This window comes from Rhineura floridana, chromosome 3 (assembly GCF_030035675.1).
Source record: "Rhineura floridana isolate rRhiFlo1 chromosome 3, rRhiFlo1.hap2, whole genome shotgun sequence".
Classification (NCBI taxonomy): Eukaryota; Metazoa; Chordata; class Lepidosauria; order Squamata; family Rhineuridae; genus Rhineura; species Rhineura floridana.
Window position 1 is genome coordinate 55,834,225 of NC_084482.1, and position 25,754 is coordinate 55,859,978.

General features: G+C 43.4%; 2 protein-coding genes across 4 annotated transcripts; one reads left to right on the forward strand and one right to left on the reverse strand.

Annotated features, from left to right (window-relative positions):
• Window positions 1-1,653: 1,653 nt before the first annotated feature.
• On the reverse strand, window positions 1,654-14,387 carry MAFG (MAF bZIP transcription factor G). 3 transcript variants are annotated; one of them, XM_061615932.1, is made up of 3 exons: window positions 14,212-14,387; window positions 7,540-7,601; window positions 1,654-7,457 (listed from the first exon to the last, which is right to left on the reverse strand). In XM_061615932.1, exons 2-3 carry the CDS (start codon window positions 7,573-7,575, stop codon window positions 7,005-7,007), a joined length of 489 nt encoding a protein of 162 aa, XP_061471916.1. In that variant the 5' UTR covers window positions 7,576-7,601; window positions 14,212-14,387; the 3' UTR covers window positions 1,654-7,004. The 3 variants fall into 3 exon arrangements, with proteins under 3 accessions (XP_061471916.1, XP_061471917.1, XP_061471915.1); XM_061615933.1 differs by lacking the exon at window positions 14,212-14,387 and adding an exon at window positions 12,979-13,274; XM_061615931.1 differs by lacking the exon at window positions 14,212-14,387 and adding an exon at window positions 9,282-11,498.
• A 6,139-nt stretch (window positions 14,388-20,526) lies between these two features.
• On the forward strand, window positions 20,527-25,411 carry LOC133379865 (uncharacterized). The gene is made up of 2 exons (XM_061615939.1): window positions 20,527-20,655; window positions 23,890-25,411. Exons 1-2 carry the CDS (start codon window positions 20,586-20,588, stop codon window positions 24,462-24,464), a joined length of 645 nt encoding a protein of 214 aa, XP_061471923.1. The 5' UTR covers window positions 20,527-20,585; the 3' UTR covers window positions 24,465-25,411.
• Window positions 25,412-25,754: the final 343 nt, after the last annotated feature.

Sequence of the window (25,754 nt, forward strand, 5' to 3'; positions counted from 1 at the left end):
AGGCAGCTTCCTATGTTCTTGAGGTTCCCTTTCCCCTCTCTCTTCCTCACACAGTGTTAAAGATGGGGGCCTGTAGTAAACTAAGCGTTGAAAGGAGAGAGAGAACCGTCTGTATAGAAATTTCTGCTACTAGTCCTGCTCTGCAATTCCAGACTTTCCAACAGGGCCATAAACAGTGCTAAAGAGAACAAGCAAAAAGCCAGTCAGCACCCTGCCACAGGCACACACATTACTTATAACAACACTTTTAAAAATAAGGCATTTTCCAAAAGTGAGTGGGGGAAGTAGGCTTGGAAAATTATTCAGGCTTCTGCACATCATCCGTACAACCTTGGTGGGGTTGGGGAAGCTGGGCAACAACTGCCAATAATTTCTAATCCAGGTTCACCAAGTGCTCTGTGATATTTAGAAAGTTTGATGCTCTGATACCACCCAATACAAGAAAGCAGAAACAGGCTTTTATCTTGTGCTGTAACCTGTTTCTGAAATACAATTAAGAGCAACAGCATTTATGGCCCCGTTCTTATGCCCATTTACACAGAAGTCAGTCCCACAGAATTAAATTGGACTGACTGCCAGGTGTATAAAGGAGTGATGTCTAAGAGACTGCATGGAAAAGCTGGTCTAAACTTTGATCAATCAGTCTGGATTAACACCTCATGAATGCCTTAAAATCCAAGTTAGGTTAAGTCTTTAATGTTAGGTTCATATACACTAAATACCTTATACAAGGTTTATTTTTAATTGAGCTCTCTTTCAAACTGGGTCATAGATAGGTACAAAAAGCTTTTTTTAGACCTATTTGAAAACTCAATGAATTTTTATTACAGTTTATTACAACAATGGGAGCCACAAAAGAGGAATTGTTGGGGGGAGGTATCTATCATTGTAGCCATTTCTTATTAATATCTCAAGGCTGAAGGAATTGGGCATATCCATACAAAAAGCTGGCCACCCTCCCAAGCAATTAAAATATATATACTTAATACTAGTCAAAATCCAGCACCAGTCCAGTAGTACAACACCTTACCTGCATTAGTAAGAAATGGCAATTCTTGCAATTTCCCTTTTTAAAAAAAGTAAAACCTGGCTTTGGACAGTAAGAGTACAAAACCAGCAAAGAATTCTCTCTTTAATGAAGAAATATTGTTTTTAAAAAATAGCAGGGTAGTGGGGGAGGAAAGCCATTGACTTCACACTTTTCAAACTTTTTTTTAAGCAGAGAAATGATCCAAGCATTCAGCACCACTGGGACAAAATTCTTCTTTAAATAGGAAAGAAGTATTAAAAGATTATCTGATGTCATGAGGAATGGAAACATAATTCCACACAGCAGGCAGAACACCAACAGATATGCTAATTGAAGGAAGACTTAGTACAAAGTATAGTACATGCATCCAGTGGTGGGGAAGAGATAGCTGAAGAAGTGAAACCTTGAGAGGTCACTTGGATTTCTTGCAATAAATGGGCAATAACTGCACAAATACTGTGCTAAAATGGAAAGTCCCTAAAAGGAAGCAACTTTGTTTTTTTCTGCAGCAGGAAAAAGGTTATGTTCACTGTATGCAAACAGTCAAGCCTCAGTTGATTCAGTCAGCAATGAAAAACAAGTGTGCCAACCCAAGCCAAGTCAGTAACATCACAGGGACCAGCCTCTTTAAAGATGTTTATTGATCATATACAAAATAAAGAATGCTTCATATCAACAAACATACACTATATACATAAATAAATTAACAACACCTCCACTGGGGCTGTGGCAACAAATCCCCAACAGTTATATCTACAGATTGAAAAAGGACAATAATTTAGCAATAAATACTGATTAATTAGTTGGGCTCTCCTGTTGTACGGAAGAACCCCAGGACTTGACAATATGCTATTACACCCCTGGCACATAGAATTAATCTCCAGTTTTATTAGCTTTGGAGACAGATTCTTTTTTATCAAAATACTCCTCTCCCCCCTTTTAAGAAACATTTTAAAGCAGCAGTTTATTTATTATCTCAATCACTATCTTGTGAGGACTGTCCTCAACATCTAGAGGATGGGAAGGAGCAGTCCTTAGCCCATCTCCTTAAGTGCTCTGAATATTCTTATTTATCTTGTTTGTATCCCTAATATTCCTGTGTGGCAAAGGGTGTAATAAACTCAGAACAAACTGCAGGTGAGGGCAAGAGCAAAGACAAGTAGGATTTAGTTTGGAACCATCTGGAGACAACAGCCCCCCTTGCTTTAGCCAGACAGTAACATACCTTCATTGGGAAAGAGGAGACTATTCACTTCAACTCCTCAATGCTACTCATTCATACAGGTGACAGACACAAATGTCCAGAGCTTGTATACATCAGCTAATGGGAGAGGAAAAGCTAAATCCTCACCTTGGAAGAACCTGCTTGAAGCTCACAGCAAGGCTGCTGTGATATATTGTCCTGGTCTCTTAACATGGCAAAAAGATTTTGTTTTAGCAGCCAAAGCTACCAACTGCTGCAAGTGTCAGAGGAAGCAGCAATGTTATCAAACAGAAAAGGCCCATTCCTATGCATTAGGAATTTTTTATTATTGACGAAATACAGCTTGAGACATCGAGAAGGTGTGAGAAGAGGGGGCCGGTCACTAAGTGCTTGTATCTTGCAGAGGCAGGGAAGACAAGATACCACAGCTACAATTCTGAGTACAACTTCATCAATATAAAGGAATACCAATTCTGTTTAAAGGTGATGAATGAAGAGAATATAGAATCATAGAGTACCTTGGAAGGTACTTCAAAGGTCATCTAGTCCAATCCCCTGCCAAGGGCATTTTGCAACATCTATGGAGTGTGCAATGAGCACAAGAGATGCAAACATGAACACTTTACAGAGGAAATACCAGAGATGCAGTGTCTTGTATGCACAAATGCATGTGAAGTGTGTGCATCCATGTATTTGTGCACTCACACACTCACAGCTCTTCAATCTGAGAGCACATTTCCCATGTGCAAACTCTGAGCAGTCTCCACCCAAACTCAAGTGTCAAATACCCTAGATCCTAGCCTGCAGTCTCTTTCACCTTTTCCGAATAAAAATAATTGCTCCATAATCAAAGATATCACTTTCACACAATTCACCACGACATAAACAAGCCCCCCTCCCCTTCCCTGCCACAAGCCACATGTGGGCGGAATTATACTTCACAGATTTGCTCTGCAGCTAAGTAGAAAGCAAAGCTCTCCACCTGTTGCATCAAACAAAATGCCCCATAATAAAAAAGGAGAAATAAACACACAACACCCTTCACAGCAGAAAAACCAAACAAACAAGCACCTTGAAAACAAGAACCATCACACTCTGAATGCTATATACCAGAAAGAGAAATCAAGGGGAAGGGCTTGAGAGGGGCACCTGGGATGGGAAGAACTAATAAACAGTAGAAGGAGACAAACTGAAACTGGGTGAAGGAAGATGAGAGGTGTCAAGGGTCCCTTGGGCATTGGAAGATTTACCATTTTAATTTCCATCCTTCACACTTTCCAGAGAGTGTCTGATAACACACCTGCAGCATCCAAGCTGCCTGCAGCATCCAACTCCCTCCAACAACCCTGGCTGCAGACAGCTTCTCAACTCTTGGGAAGAGCAAGAGTTGGAACTCTAAAGGAGAGACTTTCAGTAGAAGTCCTTCATGCTATCTGAGATCTAGGTAGAATAAGTATACAATTCAGTAACAGGAAGCAGCAATGGAAGCTCAGCCAACTCCAGTGAGCTGTTAAGAATTGTTTAGGACAATGTGGCCGTGATAGATTCAAGTGAGTCAACAAGGATTGCTGAAAAGAAACTTCTACCCCAGAAAGACAGCCCCACTCAATCACTTTCTCATACGAGCTGCATTTAAACATCAGTGTTACCACCACAGATGTCATCACCCTGCTTTCCATGGGGCTGTAAGCAAATACAGTACAGAGAAGCACACTGATGCAAATGAAGAGGCAGACTGAGGTCAGACAGAGTTTAGTTGTTGCTCATCAGTAAGCATAGCAGTCCACATTACTGCCCTTCATGCAACTCTCAAAAGCAAGCTATGACGAGTAGACTTAACATTTTCCACCTCTTGCTTGTCAATTTGGTGACCAGAAAACCCAAGTTACATGTTACTGTGGTTTGTTAGTTTGACAAGTATGTATAAATATTGCTTACTCAATTACAATTGTTTGGTTTTCACAGAATTTGGATTTCTTTGGCAAGGACTAGAAAATGGAAGGCAACAAAGGGAAGAAAATATGCACAATAATGGAGGGAAAATTATAGAGAGGTAGAGGGATATAAAAGAATGAAAGGTAGGAAAACTCTGGACCCAGCAATCCTACATAGTCCTTCCATGTTTTCTAAACTTCTAAAACCAGGAATGATGGACATAAACCTCTGTGGCCTTATCAGGTCTTGCAGCCCCAGTCTGACCCACAGCACCCCTATTCTACTCCACACACAATTCAATCATTTTCAGATCAGAAACCCAATGACCTAGGTAGGACCAAGTTGCTGGCTTGCCAACAGTAGCCCCTTACCTATTCTATCTAAATTTGCAGTATACAGTAGCAAGTGTTGGGTGGAATCTGCAGCAAAGCTAAGTGTGTATCCACACCAGAGCTCTTTTGTTACCCTCCAGCATAAATGAATTTGACACCTTAGCTTTAAAACAGCCATTAAGTTTTTTTCTCTCTAGCCATGAGACCCAAACCTATTCAAATATAACCTTGAAAAGCCACCAGATTCTGTACCACCCAGGCTCAGCCATACAAGTGTTTAGATCCTGCTGACAATGTTATCACAACTGTCTGCCAATTACAACATTGTTCTTATGCTGGTTCAGAGTTCTGAACGTGTTCTCTGCCAGCATTCACTAGCTGTGTTTGCTCTGAAGGCCACTGTTTTTTAGGCAAAGCCCCAGGTTTTCAAAGCCCGCCAGGAGTGATATTCTAACAAATTTATACTGGCAAAGTCACAACATGTCCCTCTTGCTAACGATATTACCACCTGCTCCCGGTGAAGCAATCACTTCCAGGCAGTAACACAGAAGGCAGGGCAACTTTTCTCCTTCCCTCTGAAAAGAACAGGTTGCCAGAAGGAGTAAGAGCTTCTTTGGAGCACCCAGGGACCAGGCTTCCAATGATGCTTTCTAAGTATCCAAAAACAAACAGTAAAGCTGGATATTCTCAGATCACACTGACAACCACACACTCATTAGTCCCTATGGGGTTTCCAGTTCTGATTCCCAAGTACTTCTCAACATACTCAAGAATAGAAAATAACAGCCAGGAGATAAGTAGATGACTGTAGCATTGATATCAAAAGAATTCTTCCCAAACAGTGAACCTACATGGATGCTGCCTGTAGCCCAGCCTTAGGAAATACTGTAGCTGGATATGTTACCAATTCCACTCACTGCTTCACATTTCTGCATGATGAGTGGCAGTCTCTCCAACCACATTGGCGCTGACCTTTAGAGAGACCCAGGATCAGCAAGAAAACAAATTCTGGGGGTTATGATGCAAGCAAGATGGAAGAGGCAACGTTATCTGCAAGTTATCATTAAGCAGTTTTGGCAACACCCTAGAAGAGCCGATTCATCTCAGGCTTCAGTGACCAAGGAAGTGATGCCATCAGACACAGATAACATTTATTTATTATGTTATTTTATTTATATCCCGTCCTTCCTCCCAGCAGGAGCCCAGGGCAGCACATGAGAGAGAATCTTCAGAAGGTCTATTGGGAAATGCCCAAGAACACCCTGCACTCAGCCCAGGAAAAGCAAAAAAATGCTCACAGGACATCCACACAGCAAAGATGGCCATTGGCACCATCACATCACAGCGCCACACAAGACCTCAGAGCACAGACAACTAAACACAACAGGAGCACGAAAGAAGCGGGTGAGGAGTTCAAGAATAAGTCACTTTTGGTACAATTGCAAAAAGATATCAAACAGGACTAGCCTTTTTTGTCTCCCCCCCCTCCTACATTATTTATAAATAAAAGTCTAATAACTCTTTATAAAAAACAACCTCGGAGCCACAAAGACTGAGCGAGAAACTTTTAACTTTTTTCTTTTCTTTTCTTTTTAAATTATCATGGTCTCCAAGAATATGACAATGAAATATTCTTACCCTTTAACGAGGAGACAAATACAAGTTCATCCAATTTTAGTTTTGAAACTTAGGTCATTTAATAATTCTTTAAAATGAAAGTTTCTCTCTTAAATAAAGGTCTATTTAAACCACATAAACTTGTTGTGTAAACCATCACACTAGAGACACTTGATACTCTCCAAACACAGGAAACAACTAGTGATTTTGGTCTTGTTCAGTGCAACACATTAGGCACAAAACTGGCCTGTAGTCACCACGGTACAACCTGCCTTCTTCCTGGCAGGCTGGCAACAGTGCCCATTCCTGGCTCCTTTCCCTTCTCTGCAGCACAGACACCGGGAAACTGCATTTTTGTCCCTTCCCTCCCCTTTTAGGAAAAGTCCTAAGGAATCCCACCTTTAAACATAAAAGGCGCAACTAGATGTTAATAGAAAAATGGTTACACAAACTACTCCCATTATAGCCACTGATACCAAGCAATTTACAAGCAGCAGACTGGACAGCTGACATACAACCCTGGAAGAATGGTAAGTCATCACTGACAGCAGGTCTTCCAACTTTCTATGACCTCTGCCCCTTTGGGTTATGCCTCCCCAAGAATTTATTCCTTGCTGCTGAGAATCTCTTTGGCTAGAGTACCGAGGTCCTTCAGTCTGTTCCCAGAATACATCTGGGTGGAAGGTTCTGCTCACACAGAAGGGTTGCATTACCATCAGTCACACCAACCAGAACAAAGCTAAAAACAAAGGGACTGCAGTGACAAGTAGGCCAGCATATGCCTGTGTGGGCTAGGCCATCTGGGAGAGGGTTGTGCTTTGGGGATTCCGGATGAGCTTTGTGCCTAACTGCCCTGCACACACAAGCCCAGGCAGTGCTCGTTTCACTAAGACCGGGCGTCCGTTTTGGATTTCACTATCGTGATGACGCTGGTGGTGGCAACCTTGCCGGGCACTAGGGGCCCCATGCTGGAAGCAAGTGGGCCCCGAGCAGGAGTGACAGGGCTCCGGGCCACGGTCCGGGCGAAGTTCTGCAGCGCCTCGTACTTGGAGCGCAGGGCATCAAGTTCCATTTTCATGCTGGCATTCTCCGAGGCCAGCTTCTCCACCTCCTGCTGAAGTTCTGCCTTCTGCTTCTCCAGCTCCTCCTTCTGTGTCACCCTCTTGACCCGGCAGCTAGCAGCATAACCCCTGTTCTTCAGGGTCCGCCGGCGTTGCTTTAGCTGGATTATCTCCTCCTTAGACAAGCCCCGCAGATGCTGGTTCAGCTCCCGCACAGACATGGTCACCAGCTCTTCATCTGTCAAGCTGGTCCCATTCTCACCCGGCTCCCGCTTCACCTGCAAGGGCAGAAGGGAACACATGTATCTCTGGAGCTCTGATAGTCTCCGTGGACAGCTAAGCCCCAGTTTTGCCTATTACCTTCAAGGCTTTGTTTCCTTTGTTGGGGGTCGTCATAACACGCAAGCCTTCACAGTCAGATTCTGCAAGAAAGAAAATGGCCAGGGGTCACCACCAAACTCAAGCTCTAGAGTGCTTATGTCCAGATACCTACTCATCTGGCCCAGCAATTAAAGCGACCAGGGCTCCCTGCTGGAACCAGCCCCTAAGTGCTCTACAAAGCATGAACTGTGAGGGACTTACAAGAGCTCCTGACCACCTCTGTCGCTGCCAGCCCCACAGCTCTCCATAAAACTTAAGAGGCAAACGGCAGGGGAGGGCAGGAGGCAGGGTGGGGGCGGGGAGATTAAACACCCTGGGAGGAGCCAGAGCCACATTTAAAAATAGCTTGGCAGCCAGGGTCCTGCATGGCTGTGCCGAGCCAGTCATGCTGACTCAGCATACTAACAGCCTTGCTCACAGCACATGCCTTATAATACAACAAAGCGGGAAACTGCAGCGCAAGAGGCTTGTCAGAAAGTCAGCCTGTCTCTCCAAAGTCAGCTACCAGGCATCCCATAGACTAGAAAAGCTGTGTGGAAGCAGTTTTCATATATTCCCTATGATAGAACCCGGCACACATGAATTGCCACTCCTGTCTCAAGTGTTCCTTGTCTGGGAAACTGAATAGTAAGACATTGGGATGGAGGGCGGGGAGAGAACAGGGAAAAGAGAGAATGATGGTAAAAACACAGAATTCTAGAAAACTGCTTTGCTATAGCGTATACCAAACTTCCCCAATCTGGTGCTCTCCAGATGTTTGGGACTAAAATGCAGATACTCCACATCTGGCTACTTTCCTAGCCATTTCCGGGCTGGGGTGAAACATACATACATACTTGCATGCATACATACACGTGCGCACACACACACACTCAATTATACACATAGCAACTTGTCTATTTTATTGTATTTTAAATATTCTGGAAGCTGTCTCACAAACTTCAGTTAGTAGGCGGGGAATACATAATTTAAACAAATAAAACTACAAGTTCCAGGAATTATGAGAGTTGAAATACAGGGCACCAAACTGGGGATGACTGGCTTACTGGATTCATGTCAAACTGCTCTAACCTTCCAGTACATGCATGTCACTAAGGAAATCTGTGCCATCTGTAACTTTTTTTAAAAAAAGTTTAAGGATCCTCACATTTCTAGCAAGTACAATTTCAGAAATAAGGCTGGAAAGTATGATCAGGCTTTATAGTTAGGAATCAGAGGACAAATTAAAGAACCCTACTGATTAAACTTTCACATTTCAATGTTAACATCCATTGTATAAGTATAAGGAGAATAAAATTTAGCATTGCCAGAATTCATAAGGACCATGGAACAGCAAGTACATTTATGAGCAATTTTTTTCTGCCAAACACAAACTGTAACCTTTAATAGACTCCAATTTCCCAAACATTATTGGAACCTCCTTTTCTAGTTGTTTTACAACAGAATGCAAATGTGGATTCATAAAAAAGACACCATATGCAGACAAGTCTAGGTGTCCAGTGTGACTGTTGGTGTAAACCAGAATGACCCACCCCATCCCTCAAACAAAAAAGAAAGCAGAATCTTGTCATTGTGTTCTTAAATACTCAACCTGGAAATTAACTGTATGCACCAGTAGTAATGTACTACAGAAGACCTGGCATCCCTGCAAGAGATGTGTTGTGTCTTGCAGGTCACATGCATTCCCATAACACACACTTCAGGCACTGTAAGTACTATACCTTTGGCTACTTCTCTGGAAGACTTCAGAAGCCACAGCTGTTCCCTAGGCAAGAAGAAAATCTGCTGGTGCAGCCAAGGCTGTGTCAGGGACAGAGGAGTCACTATGCGCATCCAGACAGGGATGTTTTTACATCTACCTCCCACCAAGCACATCATCAGCACTTACATGGAATAATAAATGCCTCTCCCACACAGCCCATGTTCTTGTTTGTTAAATGCATAAAACATCAGTTCACATTTATAGCAGAGAATTAAGATAAGCTAGTGTCAGCAAAAGCCAAGAAACGGTCCCCCAGCAGCACCCCCAGAAGGGATGGCTTCAGCGCTTTCCAAGATCACTAATAGGGCAGCAACAACTCTGATACTCCTAGAGCATCGAAAACTGCTGACAAGCAAAGTGCTTATGCCCAAAGGACATGGCTGTGGCCACTGATTAAAGGCTTACCACACACTAACACAGTGGGCCCCAACTGTCTTACTAAAGGGACCCACCAACTTATCTTTGTCTTTGGAACTGACAAATAGGTTCCAACCAATTACTGATCTTGAAGAAAAACACACTTAGCTTGCTGTGCTATACCATTCACAACCTGACTGCAGGCAATATTGGGACTCACCATACTGAAAATATGTGGGCAAGAGAGAATGATTTCTAATCAAGCTTTTTTAATTCAGAGAACAGACTAGGATGAACACAGTATTGTCATCCCCCACAACAGAGCTTGCAATAGGATTAAGGCTTCCCTCTGACATAACACTGTTTTAAAATCACATTCTTTCAATATGGGTTAAATAAATGCTGGAGCCTGCACAAGTATTCCTGCCAGCATTTCATTTTTCCTTTTGCTTTCATTTTACCAACTCTGTAATGTTTAAAAACCATGTGTGGCCGTAGGTCTCGAAGAGCAAAACTGTAAACAAAAGTCACCCACAGCCACAGAGTCATAGTATTAACAGTGATACTCTAAAGCCAACCTCCTCTTATTATAGGTTTTTATTTGATACACGTGGGAGTGTATTAGGCATCATTCCAAGCGCTCATGTCAGAGTGATGTGAATGTTTGCAAATTACAGAAAATGCAAATCCAAAGGCCCATCTTATATCTGTAAACCTAATACAAGTAAGAATATCTTAAGATTCACACTACCTAGTATAAAGTGATGTTCAACAGATATCCCAGGGAGAGTATACATATTTAGTGCCTAGCCAACTCAGCAAGGCCCCTCATAGGGCAAGTCCATGACTCTAATATATGTCTAAAAAATCAATACTTAGAATGCCAAGTTACTAATTAACATCTGGAAAGAGAGATGATGACAACACAAACGCTGCCTGGTAAGAGTCTTCATTGTTCATAGCTTCTTTCATTGCACAGGAAATTGTTGGGCTAGACTATACTATGAAGAAAAGATGGGACACATCCATAAAACCAGTGATGGGTCAAAATATGAAGGTACCTTGAACTTGCCATAGCATATCAGGCTAATATCATAAGATACGAAATATTTCATCAGGAGGAGTATTGTGTGCTGAGTCCATGCACAACTTTCACCACGAGAAAGATTTTAAGAGCCAAAAGAGGGCAGCCAAGAAGTGGAAACCCTGCCAAACTTAATCATGTTCTGTACCCAGCATAAACTGGGATGGCCCCAGATCCACCTACAGTCCTGACTTGCTGGCCACAAAAGCAGGACTTATAAACATCATGCAAGGAGGACAGCCAGCAAGAACTGGCACTGAGACAGAGAGAAACTTGGTCTAACTCCCCAGGCTGCTGATTTCTCAGCTTTTTGACAGCTTCCCAAAGAAAGATCACACTGGAAAGTGCCAAGTGCGACGGCTGCAAAGGGAAAAAGTGCAACCTCAACACATTTTGCCAGGCTCAAAAGGCCTGCACTCAGCACAAGCACCGCCAATTCTTTGCTCACAACAGAGCTGACAGCAGAGCGCATGATTCAACACAGGCCCCATTCTCAACATTCCTGATTCACAGAGCTGTGCCATCAAACTAGTGTAAACATGGTGACGTCACCCACCCAGGAACAAAGGCAGCCCCATCACAAGAGGCCCAGCTGTAAGGAATGAGAAAGAAGATGGGTATTACGACAAGGGGGAACCAGGAGCTGGAGGACAGCCTGCAATGGGAAGCTTTTCAACAGGTGAAGTAGGAAGAGCAGTTTCAGCACTACACTGTGCCTATCTGCAAGTACCAATTCTGCTGTCCACAGACTTTCATATGTTTTATGGTGGCTTGCCTATGTGTAACTTCCCAATTATTGGAATATTTAACCTGGCAAAGGAACCTGAAAGCAGATGCTTACACAGTAAGACTTAAGAGTACCACATGGTCACTAGAGAATCCTGCCTCCTCAAAGGAGACATGACTGGGCCCTGGTCATCTGCCCAGTATGGTTATACAAAGAGTGCCTCAACACTGCTGTTTACATGAATGTGCCTCTCCTCAGCAGAACTGAAGCAAGGGGGACCAAAGATCAGGAATCTGAACTCTTCCTACACACTTTCTGAAGACTGCCAGCATCCTATAGTTATTATCATTGAGAGGCTCATCATATTTGCAACAAAAACAATGACAGAGCTTGCTCATCTCTCTCCACACCTTTGAATCATTATTTGCAAGTTTAATGCTTCTAGACAAAGCACAATTATTTTACTTCCTATTTGCCACAAACTTCCTAAGATTGCAATTATCTAAACAGCCAATGGCTGATACTTTGTCCACATTACAGCATCAGACCCCAGAATGAGAAGCAAGACAGCTGCACATCATCCTCTGTCCTGCTACAATAAGACCTGGAAACAGACATGCTACACATGGGTCTGTTAGGAGCACTAGGTTTGAAGCATCCTTTTACAAACAATGAAATTAGACTAGATCGACTTTCTCTGTCCTCCTAACATTACCATTTTAAAAACAGAAGAAAAAGAGTTTATGCAGTTCTGTCAAAAATACATCAAACCATGGCTATCTGTTATACAAAGCATCTCTACCTAATCAAATTCTAAACGTCTATGGCATACTGATTAAGTTGCCCAATCCCCAGCAGCTAAGTCATTATCAAACTGGCAGAGGACAGAATGCCCTCCAGAGTTGTGGCTGTAGATGACAGCATGCTTCAGCTAGCTTTGCTGTGGGAACTTCCCGCTAAGGACTCAGAGGAGGACAACATGCACTTGTTGCACATACGTGCTCCATTGTACAAATCAGCAGAGCTGTACAGACACAAAAAACAGATTGGCAACTCTATGCCCTTCCCACTTCAGTGTGATAGTATGCCATCCTCCTTCACAGAGTCCTTGGGAACGTTGTGCCTGTCTGACAAAGACAGCATAGACAAGTAGCACCAATTTCCATAAAGCCATAATTTGCAAGAGCTACCATTTTACTAAATCTATAAAGCTAGCCAGAACAGAAGAGGTGAGATCTACATGTACAGAGAAAGCACTGAGAACATGTGAACAATACATGTGCCAGGGGAACATGTATACAATCCACAAATGCTTAGGAAAGGGACTCTCACAAAAGTTCTGCCAAGTACCCTTTCTCTCTTTCTCTCACACACACTCCCCCCATACAGTTGTGTCCTCACACACATACACTGCACATGGGCTCCTACGGGGAGACAGGGCGGGATATAAATCTAATAAATAAAATAAAAATGCACTATATGACTTACACCACAGAGCTACAGTTGTCACAACATTCTAAATGCACCAAAATACAGACAAGTAGCAAGAAGAATCTTCAGGTGAATCTCCTTCCCAACTATCTCCTGAACTTGTACCCTTCTCTGCTTTATCACCCTGTCAGAAAGTGAATCAGCAGGTCACCTCCCTCCCCAACCTAACCCTTTTGACAGGTCCCATCAGCTTCAGCCAGCCCCTACCTCCCTTTGTGCAGCATATACCTAGTGGTGACCTCATGTTGATGAGTCAGCAGTGTCTGGGCTCTGCACACAGAAAGCTGTGCCATGAGGTGATTTAGACCCCCCTCATCCTGCCTGCTGCTTCCATTCCCCCCTTCCTGAGCCCCACCCCACATACACTGGCTCTTTCCCCCACCCAGACACCTGATGAGTCAGCATGGCAGGCCCTTTAACATTGGCAGACATGGCTGCACATCCCCAGAGTCACATGCAGCCACAAGTGTGTAGGGAGGGCGCAGCTTACCCCCTCCTCTAAGTAGGGAAGAGGGTGCTCCTGCCCTAGAAAACCCAAGAATAAGTGGGAAGGATCCTAGCTACTTTTTCATACCCGCTACTTGGGAAGAAAGCTCAACAATAAGGAACGGGGAAAAGGGGTTGGAGTTGGGTGGCAATAACATTTGTCTCCTGTTAACGACAGCGATGGGGAATAAAGACGGCCACCCACGCCGCAGAAACCCCTCGAAGGAAAAGGGGGGACCCACCCACCCACCCACCCACCCACCTGTCAGCAACAGAAAATGAAGTCAACGAGCAGAGAAGAAGAAAGGAGGAGGGGAAACGAAGATCGGCTGGTGAATTATGGAAGACTGCTCACCTAGACCCACCTATCCTTCCCCCCCCATTCACACGCGCGCCCCCCAGAGCGCGCCAGACCATTCCCGGGTGGAAAAGGGGGGCCGGTAGCCATGCTCCTGCCAGTATAAGTCTCCACCTACATTGCAAGAGTAGCTTAAAAAAAATAAACACCATGAAGAAAGAAACACTCAACTCCGCGGAGCCCAAGATTCCCGGGTAAAATTGGAGGAGGAGAAAAACCACAGACAGGGTTCCCTAAAGACCCCCCCCGCATGCCCGCTCTTCTATGTCAGAAGGACCCCCCTCATTAATTCCTCCTTCTCCCTCTCTCGTGGAGGGGGGGCGCTAGCCTTCCTTCGCCCTCCCAAAGGTGGAACCGAGTCCCAGGCCGCTCGCGCAGTCGCTCACCCTCCGCTCGGTGCCGCCGGGGGGGGGCCGGGGCGGGGAGGGAGGGGGAGGCCGCCACGCAGAGAGGGACCGAGAGTCCGGGGTCCGCCGCTGCCGCTCACGGACACGTCACGTGATGTTTGGGTCACGTGTCTCCATTCATGAAGCCGTTCAGTGTAACCGCCCCGAGCCTTAAAGGGGAGGTGCCCAGAGATTTTCTCTTGATGGTTGAAGATATATACATATGGGGGAGGGGCGCGGCAATAAAGAGGAGGGGTGACGGATAACAAGGGAGGAGTGGGATTGTGGGGACGCAAGTGGCTTGCCTGACCGGCGGAGAACCTACTAAGGGTAGACTCTCCAGCGCAGATTACTGCCCCAATAGCGGTATTAATAGAGATTTATTGGGTAGGCCGTGAAAATGCTGCCTGACTGCTTGAGCATTTTGGAGACTAATCCGAGGTAGCTTTGTTGAGTTTCTGGAATTTGGACGAAATAAATAAATAAAAGGCCCAGGCTTAGAGTCTAATAAATAGTCCACTACGCTTCAAGAACTAGGAGATGCTTTCACAACCAATTCCTTGTAAAAAGCGACTGTTGAGGGATGGGTGAGAGATCAGGGAACTACTTTTCCTTTCTTCTGCTGTACTGTTGCCTGCATAGAGAAGAAACTTTGAGAGAGGGCAGCAGAAGGGTTCTGCGTATGCATGTGAAAAAAAGAATGTGCCATGTGTTTGTCATGCAAGACAGCACATACTAGCCCCACACCACAGATCTTGCTCCACAGATGAAAGATCCATAGATAAGAAGAGCCTTACTGGATCAGACCAGAGGCCCATCTAGTACAGCATCCTGTTATCACAGAGAACAACCAGATGCCCAAGGGAAGCCTGCAAGCAGAACCTGGGTGCACCCCACTTATATCTCCCAGCAACAAGTATTCTGTGGTGGTAGATAGAATGTAGCCATCATGGCTAGTGGCCATTGACAGTCTTATCTTCCATGAATTTGTCTAATTGCCTTTTAAAGCCATCCACATTGGTGGCCATCATTAGATCTTGTGGGAGCAATGATCTTGTGCACTGTGTGAAGTACTTTCTTTTGTTGTCCTGAATCTTGTAGCATTCAGTTTCATTGGATGGTCACAAGTTCAAGCATTATGAGAGAGGGAGAAAAAGTCTATCCACTTTCTCCACAACATCCATAATCTTGTACACCTATATCATGTTCCCCCCTTACTTGCCTTTTTTCTAAACTAAAAACCCCCCAATATTGTAACTTTTCCTCGTAGGAGAGTTGTTGCAGGCCCTTCATCATTTTGGTTGCAGTTTTCTGAATATTTTCCAGTTTTACAATATCCTTTCTGAGATGAGTGAACTGAAACTATACTCAGTATTTAAAGTACACTCACACCATAATTTGTATAATGATGATATTGTCCATCTCAACATGGAATTTGCTTTTTTCACAGCTGCTGCACACTGGATTAACATACTTATTGAGGTATCTGCTACAACCCCAAGGTCTAGTTCTTGATCAGTTATCACTACAAGTGTGAAGGCCTGGGGGAAAAAATGGAAAAATTGGGGAGGGGAACAATTATGGGATTCTCCCCCCTATTTTAGGGGGGGAGGAAAAAATCAGAAAAATTTGTTTTTCTATTTTTTTCCTTAGGCCTTCATATCTCTAGTCACCACTAGTTTAGACCCCAGTAACATTTATGTAGCCAGGATTTTTTTACTTCATTGTGCATCGCTTTATACTTGTTACATTTAATATCGTTTGCCATTTTAATACCCAGTTCTCTTTGGAGAGATCCTTTTGGACCTCCTCATAATTCCTTTTTTTAATCACTCTGAACAATTTGGTATAATCAACAAACTTGGCAACCTCACTGCTCACCCCTAACTCCGGGTCATCTATGTACAAATTAAATGGCACATATCCCGGTACCAGTCCTTAGGGAGACTTCATTTCCTATATTTCCCCATCCCGCAGATTGGGAGAACTGTCCATTTATTCCTGCTCACTGGTACCTGTTTTTAACTAGTTACTGATCCATAGGAGGCTCTGTCCTATTATCTCACAATTGCTAAGCTTACTCAGGAGTCTTCAGTGAGGAACTTTATTGAAAACCTTTTGAAAGTCAGTACACAATGTCCACTGGATCACCCTTATCTACATGCTTGCTGACACTCTCAAAGAACTCTAAAAGTTTACTGAGACAGGACTTACCTTTGCAGAAGCCATGCTGGTTCTGTTTCAGCAAGACTTGTTCTTCTATATGCTTGGTAATTCTATCTTTAAAAGTGCTTCCCACCAGTTTTCCTAGGACAGATGTTAAATTAACCAACCTTTCTTAGATCCTGTCTGGATCCTTTTTTTAAAAAAATGGAGTTATATTCGCCACTTTCAAGTCCTCAGGCTGCTCTTAAGACAAGTTACATATTTTTGTTACATCAGCAATTTCACAATTGCATCTTCCATTTCCCTGAGTAGAATCGAAATGTTAGATTCTGAGGGAAGGCTACATCAGGGGAGGACATTGGAAGAAGTGTTTTTAAAAGACGCACTTTCAAAACACAAGCATACTTTTAAAGGAAAACAAACCAGCTGAAAGAAAGTGATTTGGTATAACCATCCTGCTGAACTCGTTAATTTCTTTTGAAAAAGGTATATGAAAGTGTTCCTTCCTACCTTTAATATGTATAAGCTGTGATTATTCAGCAATGAGTGGAAGCACTTTTTCCCAATATTATTCTTAATGTTCCAAGACAAAGCCTGACAAGCTGCAGGTCTCAAGTCTTAGTTCAAATTAATTAAACCCTGCTTCTGGAAAATTTAAACTGGTCACTGCTTCATTTTTTAAAGTGTGTGTGTGTGTGTGTGAGAGGGAGGGAGGGAGGGAGGGAGGATTGCTCTTTGAAAAGTCATTTCAAAGAGCTGTCCAGTAGGGGGTTCTTTCTGTCAAAGGGATTTTTAGTATTTAAGGTTCAAAAACAGCAGGTCCATGGCTGATCCGTTCAGATCCACAATGCTTAAAATGCCCTTCCAGATACTTTGTAGAATGACTGGCATTTCTTATTCTCTCCCTAGTAGTTGGTACAGTTTGATACCTGTTCTACAACTCCACCACAAGGAGCATGCCTGAGCCAGCACTTTTGCAATTGATTTTCTAGAGCCAGGGAGACTTGTTTGCTGGAAAGTTTTCCAAACCAATTCTGCCCATTGTTGTATTTTGCCCAGCAGTGCTTGTCTCATGGGCTGAGAGATCATCCACCCAGTTGCCCTGCAACTAACCCCCATTAGCAGAGCCCTCCAGCTCTAGACTTACTACTGCTAAATAAATAAAGTTTTTCCAGAGTCGGAAGATGATTGTACAGTAGAGGCCTTTCAGCCCGCAGGTGCTTGCTTGGGCTGTCAAAAATAATTTTGGCTTGCTAGACCAGATCCTTGGTGATTAAGAGACAAAATTTCCATTTCCCACAATACACGCAGACTCAGTGACACATGCTCAGCCATGGCAGGACTGAGACAGGACTTACCTTTGCAGGAGCACCATTTGCAAGAACACCATTTCCCCAGAATTGGCTGGACTGGATGAGGACCAGTGTTCTCATAGAACAGCATGTGCCATTTATCTGATGCCAAAAGTGGCAGGGCACGTGTGCTCAGGGAAAAAAAACTTCAATGGCTTTTGGCTTCTCTTTGGTAAAACTAGAAACTCATTGTTTGGTGCAGGTGTCAATTGGCACATGCTACCTGCTTTAGGAAATGGACTGTAACTGCTCTTTAATTGCACCATTTTACATACTACACATGAGAGATGTAGGGGGCGGGGAACAGGAACGCTGAACACATTTCTTCCTTTTCTCTTTCACCTTCCCAAGTAGCCAGACCCAAACCTCAATACATGTTTCTAATGCACATTCTGCAGTGCTGTCCTCCTCCTCCCTTAGGAATGCTCCCCCTCCCCACACTTCTGCTCAGTCTTTGCTGTGTCTACACTTTCTCAAAACTGCGGAAATTGCAGGGAGCAGTGAGGTCTTGACTGAAAGTGCTGATGCAGGAAAGCAGTGCTCACAGCTGTTCCTTGCTTAGGTGCCTGGGACAGGAATGCTGCGGCATGCTCCAAGCTCAGAGAAGAGGCACTGCATAAACTATAGTAACAAAGGATTAGGAGAGACCAAACCAGATCCATCTCCCCCTCCAAAGTTCCAACAAGAGACAGTGCTTCCTCCTTTTCATTTCACACACTGTATTAACACATAATCCCATACAAAAGTGAAAGGAAGTTGACTGACTCTGGAAGAAAGACAACCAAATACAATGCATGACACAATACCACAACTTGCTGACTATTCCCCCTTCCCACCCACAGGGTTTTAGCAATAAAGTTCTCTGCATAAATGTGCTGAGTCTGTAATCCTGTGAGGAGCAGAAGAGGTGTTAAGTGATGGTGGATAATGAAAGCCTGAATAGATCTGATGGTTGGATTAAAGGAGTAGAGGGAGAATGTGAAGGGTAGATGAAGCAAGAAAATCTCTGACCCACATCAGGCATTATTCTAGCAGCTAGCACTAACACAGGAATGCTGTTTGTATGAAGAGTCTCTGAATTGTCACTTCAGAATCTGAGGCCTTATTTGCATCTTACAATTGCTTTTATGAGGAATGAAGCATCCAGGAAATTTCAGTCTGGGTTGTCTGCTTTTCTGGAACTCTTTGAAATGTAATCTCGTAATGGTTAATATAATGTCTTTGAAAGTATGTACCAGTCTTCACTGCTGCTGCTACCTACTAATAGTTCTGTGTATATGATCCACCATGCTAGCTAGGTCTTTCTCCATTCCTATCTCGTTCCTTTCACCTCTCATCTTTTCCCTCTTTCTAGGCAGAAGAATCAGGATCATCCCTAAAGAGCTGGATGGGAAAAGCTTATCACATGTTCATCTTTCTTGAGCTGTGACAAGACACCTAAGGACACAGTATTCTTTCCTAGACATTTGCTGGGCTTCCTAGTTCCTGCTTGTTGGGAGGGGTGGAGATGGGGAGCATATGTTCAGTCTTTCTAGGACATATTTTCTTCCCATTCTTTTCTGGAGAATAAATTCTCTGCTTCTCAGCTGGAAACTTGAGACTGTTTTTGTGTTCCTTGTTCAGAAAGGCTAGCACATGGGAACTTGCCTCCATCATTTTGGCCTTCCATAGCTGCTTTTTGTTATTAAAAAAGGGCAGGAAGAATCACTGAATTGCTCATCCCATTTAGTCTAACTGTAAAAATGTGCATAGGATTGCAGCCATAGCTGCTTAATCCACTGAGCAAAGAATTAAGGGCTCACTCACTCACTAATTTTATTTTTAGCCTGTGTCGATTCTGCTATCTTTTACAATAGGGAATGAGAGAGGAAATACTAAAAAAGGCTTTTCCTCCCAATTTGTTTACCAGACTGTAAGTTATGTTACGATTCCTACAGTATCTCAAAAGAAACGCCTACACTGAGATTGGTTAGTAGGCAAAAAAATGCAGTGTAATCAATTAATTGATAAAACACAGATTATTAATCCATTAAACATTCTTAGGCAACTCTAGTGCTTATGCAGTCAGGTATTCATTAGTTGTTTCAGCAATGGACCATTGAAAGAAGTAGCAGCAGTAGCAGCAGCAATGTATACAAACAGGCCAATAATTCAAATCAGTAGCCCCCATTCAGACAGGTATATGTGCGAGTGACACATCACTATTCCACTTGCACTCATTTAGAGGAAAACATGGAAAAGGGTGTCATGCCATGTCTCATTGACCTATGTGTATGTGTGTTCTTAAAAGTTAGTGGAATAACTGGGAAACCACACATAAATTATTTCATTGCAGCAGGGAAACATGAAAGCTAACACCAAAGTGGAAAAGTACTCACAACAGTTATAGACTGATCCATTTCCATTTTAGTCTTCTTTCAGTTCCAATTAGACAACGTTTCTACCCCACAGAAAGCTTACTATACTGTATATACACTAGGACTGGAAGAAAAGGGTGGGGTAGGAATATAGCTGCATTCATGCAGAACAAGAAAGGAACTGGGAGAACCATGGCTCAAAGTGTTCCCCTTCCTAGTGGGAAGCTTTCAGAACGGTAATGTTTTGTGAAATGGAGAGACCAACTGTATTCAGCCTTTTGCGCTCACTACTAATTGCAATCACTAGCCTTCAGGGAAAATAGCAGCTCAGCAAATCTACAGCCTCCTGGCAAAACCTGCTCCTCCAGGTAAAGTGTATAAACCAGCTTTCCTTGCAGGATAGCTCCTCCTCTTGTTGGCCATACTCAGGTAAAGAGTACTTTGCCCTTGTATTAGAAAAGAGCCACTGCCCTTTGCCCAGGAGCATAATGGAAAAGGCATGTTGTGGCTAAATGTACATGAACATGGTATTTGTCCGACAGCAGACATTGGCTTCCCAGATCACAAAGGTAGGTGCTTTAGTTATTCTAGATGGGCCATTCACTTGCAAGGCTAGTTTCAGTCTGTGATCACACACAGTGGGCCTAGTGTAAATGCTCCTTACTCCAGATCTTGTAGCATAGAAATGGTGGCTGTACTAACCACTATATGTAGTTCAGTGCCTAGTGGGAGCAATGAGCAAAAACTACAATGCCAATTTTCTCTCCTTTCCTGTCAAGGTTTGCATCGTCTTATATATATAAACTTTAGTAACACAACACATCTTAAGGAGATTAAGAACTATGGCTCTCTGAAGATTTTTCCAGAGAGGACAGGCCACTCTCCTATCCACATTTATTGCTCCCCTTTACTGATCTGGTGTCAGGGTACCTAACTACCACTCACAATTTTGTTCCCTCAAGATCAGGAATAAATTGTTTTTGATGGGAAATTTTGGAACAAAACTCAAATAAAATAATATTTCCCCTTTCCCTTATTGGGGATGTAGAGCAGAAAGCCTTAGTTTCAAATTTTAACCTTTCCCAGTCACAGTGGCAAACACATCCTCCTTAAATTAGAAGTGAACATTGTGTCTGCCTATGCCAGCTTCTAGCCTGTAGTTACTAATTTCTGTAAGATTCTGCTTCTATTTTGATGTCATGTTGTCTACCAACAGCGTAATTCTGTGCAGACATCTGTAGAACACTTTATTATTTTCTATAACTTTTACCTCTTATTCACCTAATTGGACAACTGTTTTATATGTTGTTTGACTACTGCTGAGCACCCATTCTCTAGACAGATAATCCAAGGATCATCCATAAAGTGTATCACACAGTTAAGTCTGAGAAGGTGTAGCAAAATTGCAACAAAGAGAAGTTTGACATCATTAAAATGCAGGGATAGGGGGTGGGAAAATGCAACACGCATTTAGAAGGCCTTTAAAAGTGTAACATATTTCATGTATGTTGGGCTTTCATCGGCAGGGGAACATCCAAAGGCCCAGTATCCATGGCCCTGGTCCTCCTCTTTCAGCACATAGAAAAAGCCACAAATAAAAGGACTGTCTTGCTTCTTCATTAGGACAGGGAGTTATAGCACTCCCACACTTTCCCCAGTGAATACCCTTTCACAGTTTGCAGGCCGGGCCAGGCCAGGCCATCACTGTCACCTACCCATCTTATAGCCCTCCAACCCCTCAAGTTCCCTGCCAATCCCTTTTCCATTTTGGGCACGCACGCACGCACACGCACGCACGCACACACACGCACACACGAGCTCTAGTCAGGCCCTCTGTTATATGGACCTCTAAAGGCTTGCTGTCAACAGCTGGGTCTCTCCACAGCTGTTCCTTATTGTCTCCCAGCCTTTCTTCCTCAACAACTTTTGTTGACTGGGATCAGTGTGGCGGTCCCTGACAGTCCTTCACAATGTACAAGACAGACTTTATCAAGTGCCTTCACTGAACGGTTTGTGGCTTTTTTAAAAAACTGCATTAGGTAGAACCCTGGAGTTCTAATGGGACTCACTATCAATACCATTATTACCATGAAGAAAAGGGCTGAGCAAGGGACAAGGATGTCAGAGATAGCATCTTCTCTTGTTAGACACCAACCCAGCCCATAGGTCAGGGCAGAGCTTGGAAAAGTTACTTTTTTTGAACTACAACTCCCATCAGCCCTAGCCAGCACATGCTGGCTGGGGCCGATGGGAGTTGTAGTTCAAAAAAGTAACTTTTCCAAGCTCTGGGTCAGGGATAGGAAAGCTGTGACCATCCGGATGTTGTTGGAATCCAGCTTCCATCATCCCCAGCGAGCATGGCCAATGGACAGAAATGATGGGAGATGTAGACCAACACCAGATGGAGGGCCATAGGTCTGCATCCCTGCCATAGGCTCTTTACATACACACCTCTCTGCATCAGTATTCTCCCCCTTCTTACATACAATATTTTTTCACATATATTCACCTTACTCAATTTGTATATTTTTCATATAAATTACTTTCATATCTTTAGAATACACTCTACTCTGTATATATACACACACCATCGATTCCTTTGTACACCATGTATGCAACAGCTGCCCTAAACCACACCCTATTTTTTATTCTCGCATACCACTCACTCACTCACTCGATTGCTACTCCAACTGCAATGTTGAAGAGAACTAATTCTGTGATTTTGCTATTTTTCAAAGTTTTATACAAGAAGCTTCTTTGCGAGCTTCTAGGTTCACTTTGCTGACATCAAAATGTGACTGGATCCAGGCCATATTTCAAAGAAAACCTCTGCCACTTGTGGTGCAGACTTCAAAATGTGAACATAAAAGTAAAGTAAGTTTCAAATGCAGTCATCACCAGTCGGATTAAAACTGTATTAGTTATGGCTTCAGGTGGACCAGAAAAAGTAACAAACCCGATGCACAGCGTGTTCAAGCCCTAAGCAACCATATCCCTCTTTTCATTATCAGTATTGTTTGTTCAAAGAAAGCAAACAAACAGAACGTTAATAAACTGACTACAGCACAACAGGATCCGTGGCAGAAGTGATGTAAAAAGATTCCCTGCAGTTATTTAGAAAATGACAAGTTTAGGAGATGAAGCTTTTTGCAAGAGCACACAATTATTCCCCCACTCCAACCCTGGCAAAGAGACCCGACAAGCCCCCAAAGCACCTGCCATGTCACTAGGGGCTGGCTGAGGCTTATGCAGCACAATCTTAAGTACATTTACTCAGAAGTGGGACATGGTAGGTGTGTTTACCATGGCCATTCCTGGGCAAGGTCCTTGAACGAGTGGTGGCAGGCCAGCTCCAGACACTCTTGGAGAGACCGATTATCTGGATCCATTTCAGTCAGGTTTCAGGCCTGGTTTTCGCACGGAAACAGCCCTGTATGATGACCTCTGTAGGGAGAGAGACAGGGGGAGTGTGACTGTGTTGATTCTCCTTGATCTCTCAACGGCTTTCGATACCATCAACCATGGTATCCTTCTGGGAAGAATGGCTGAGTTGGGAGTGGGAGGGACTGCATGGCGGTGGTTCTGCTCCTATTTGGCAGGTCAGCTCCAGAAGGTGGTACTTCAGGAACATTGCTCGGCCCCGTGGATTCTCCAGTATGGGGTTCCACAGGGGTCAGTTCTGTCCCCCGTGCTGTTCAACATCTACATGAAACCGCTGGGTGCGGTCATCCAGAGTTTTGGAGTGCGTTGCCATCAGTATGCTGATGACACACAGCTCTATTTCTCCTTCTTTTCCTCTTCAGGTGAGGGTGTCAATGTGCTGAACCGGTGCCTGGCTGCAACAATGGACTGGATGAGGACTAATAAACTGAGGCTCAATCCAGACAAGACTGAGATGCTGTTAGTGGGTGGTTCTTCTGACTGGATGGTGGATGTTCAACCTGTCCTGTATGGGGTCACACTCCCCCTGAAGGAGAAGGTTCGTAGCTTGGGGGTTCTCCTAGAACCATCTCTGTCACTTCAGGCTCAGGTAGCCTCAGTTGCCTTCTACCAACTCCGGTTGGTGGCCCAGCTATGCACCTATCTGGACAAGGATAAACTGGCTTCAGTTGTCCATGCTCTGGTAACCTCCAAGTTAGATTACTGCAATGTGCTCTACATGGGGCTGCCTTTGAGGACGGTTCAGAAACTGCAGCTTGTGAAAAATGCAGCGGCCAGATTGGTAACAGGAACCAGATGGTTTGAACATGTAAAACCGATTCTGGCCCACTTGCATTGGCTGCCTGTATATTTCCGAGCCCAATTCAAGGTGCTGGTTTTAACCTATAAAGCCTTACACAGCTTGGGACCACAATACTTGATGGAATGCCTCACCTGACATGAACCCACCCATACACTATGCTCAGCATCAAAGGTCCTCCTCTGGATGCCTACTCCGAGGGAAGCTCAGAGGGAAACTCTCTGACAAGGTGTGCCTGGCACCAACACTGTTATCTTTTCGGCACAAGCTCAAGATTTTCCTCTTCTCCCAGGCATTTTTAACAACATTTGAATAGCATATCAGTTTTTTATGGGTTTTAATTTGCTATGGTTTAAATTTGTATACTTGTTTTTAATGTTCTTAATTGTTGTAAACCGCCCAGAGAGCTTCAGCTATGAGGTGTTATATAAATGCAATAATAAATTAAATAAATAAATTTAGAACTGCAGTCTTATAGCAATATATCAGCAAGATACTGGATCTTTAAAATTTTGTAAGCCCTCCCTCTGGTGGAACATCTTGTAGCATGTTTAAACCCAGATGGGAAAAAGTTCAGCATTTCCTGCTTAAGATACAGGGTCATTTCAGGGTGAGCAATTATTGGGAATTAATCACGAATAATTGTGTGAACAATTGGTAATTATGCACACAAAAATGTATCTCTTTATGTTTTTCCCCTGTATGGTTGCAACAGTTATGAATGATCAAGGCTTGTATTGGTGTAGTCATGGAACCTTGAGGCAGCTCTACATGAAAGAGCAGTAATAAATGGAAAGAGTTGTTTAGGAATCAACGTTTTTCAAGAAGTTCTACAAAAAAGCCAAGTAGAGGGAATATAATCTACATTTAGAAAGAACACAAAATCAACTCCCCATTATCAGAAAGAGGTTGCAGGCTAATCAATGGACTTAAGTAACTTCAGTCCATTCCTTGAATGGATTTACTGTATTCAGAAGTATTAGTGCTGTTACATCTTCTCAGGCCTTCAGACTTCAGCAAAGACTTGTTTTAAAAGTATACAGTAAGTGAGGAGGCAGCTTCTATAAAAAAGTTACCAGTTACAAAAGAGGTCTTAATCAAACAGAACTGAAAAATATGGATATTTATATATAAATAAAAATATAACAATTAAGCATATTCACCTTAATGGATCCATTGCCCATACAAATCACTGTGTTTAGAACTGCCATTGGTTGATAAGCCTGATAGAAGTAGGGTTGCCAGGCTCGGCCTGAGAATGATCCTTGCTAGGCCCAGCCTCCAAGAGGTCTCCTGTATCTTTAAAAGATGTGCAGGGGGAAGGGAGAATTTCACCTTGTGGTTTTTTGCATTACACTGTTGCAAGAAAACCTGCACTTGGCCGAATTTTCTCTTTTCTTAAAGATACAGAATCATTCTCAGGCCCTG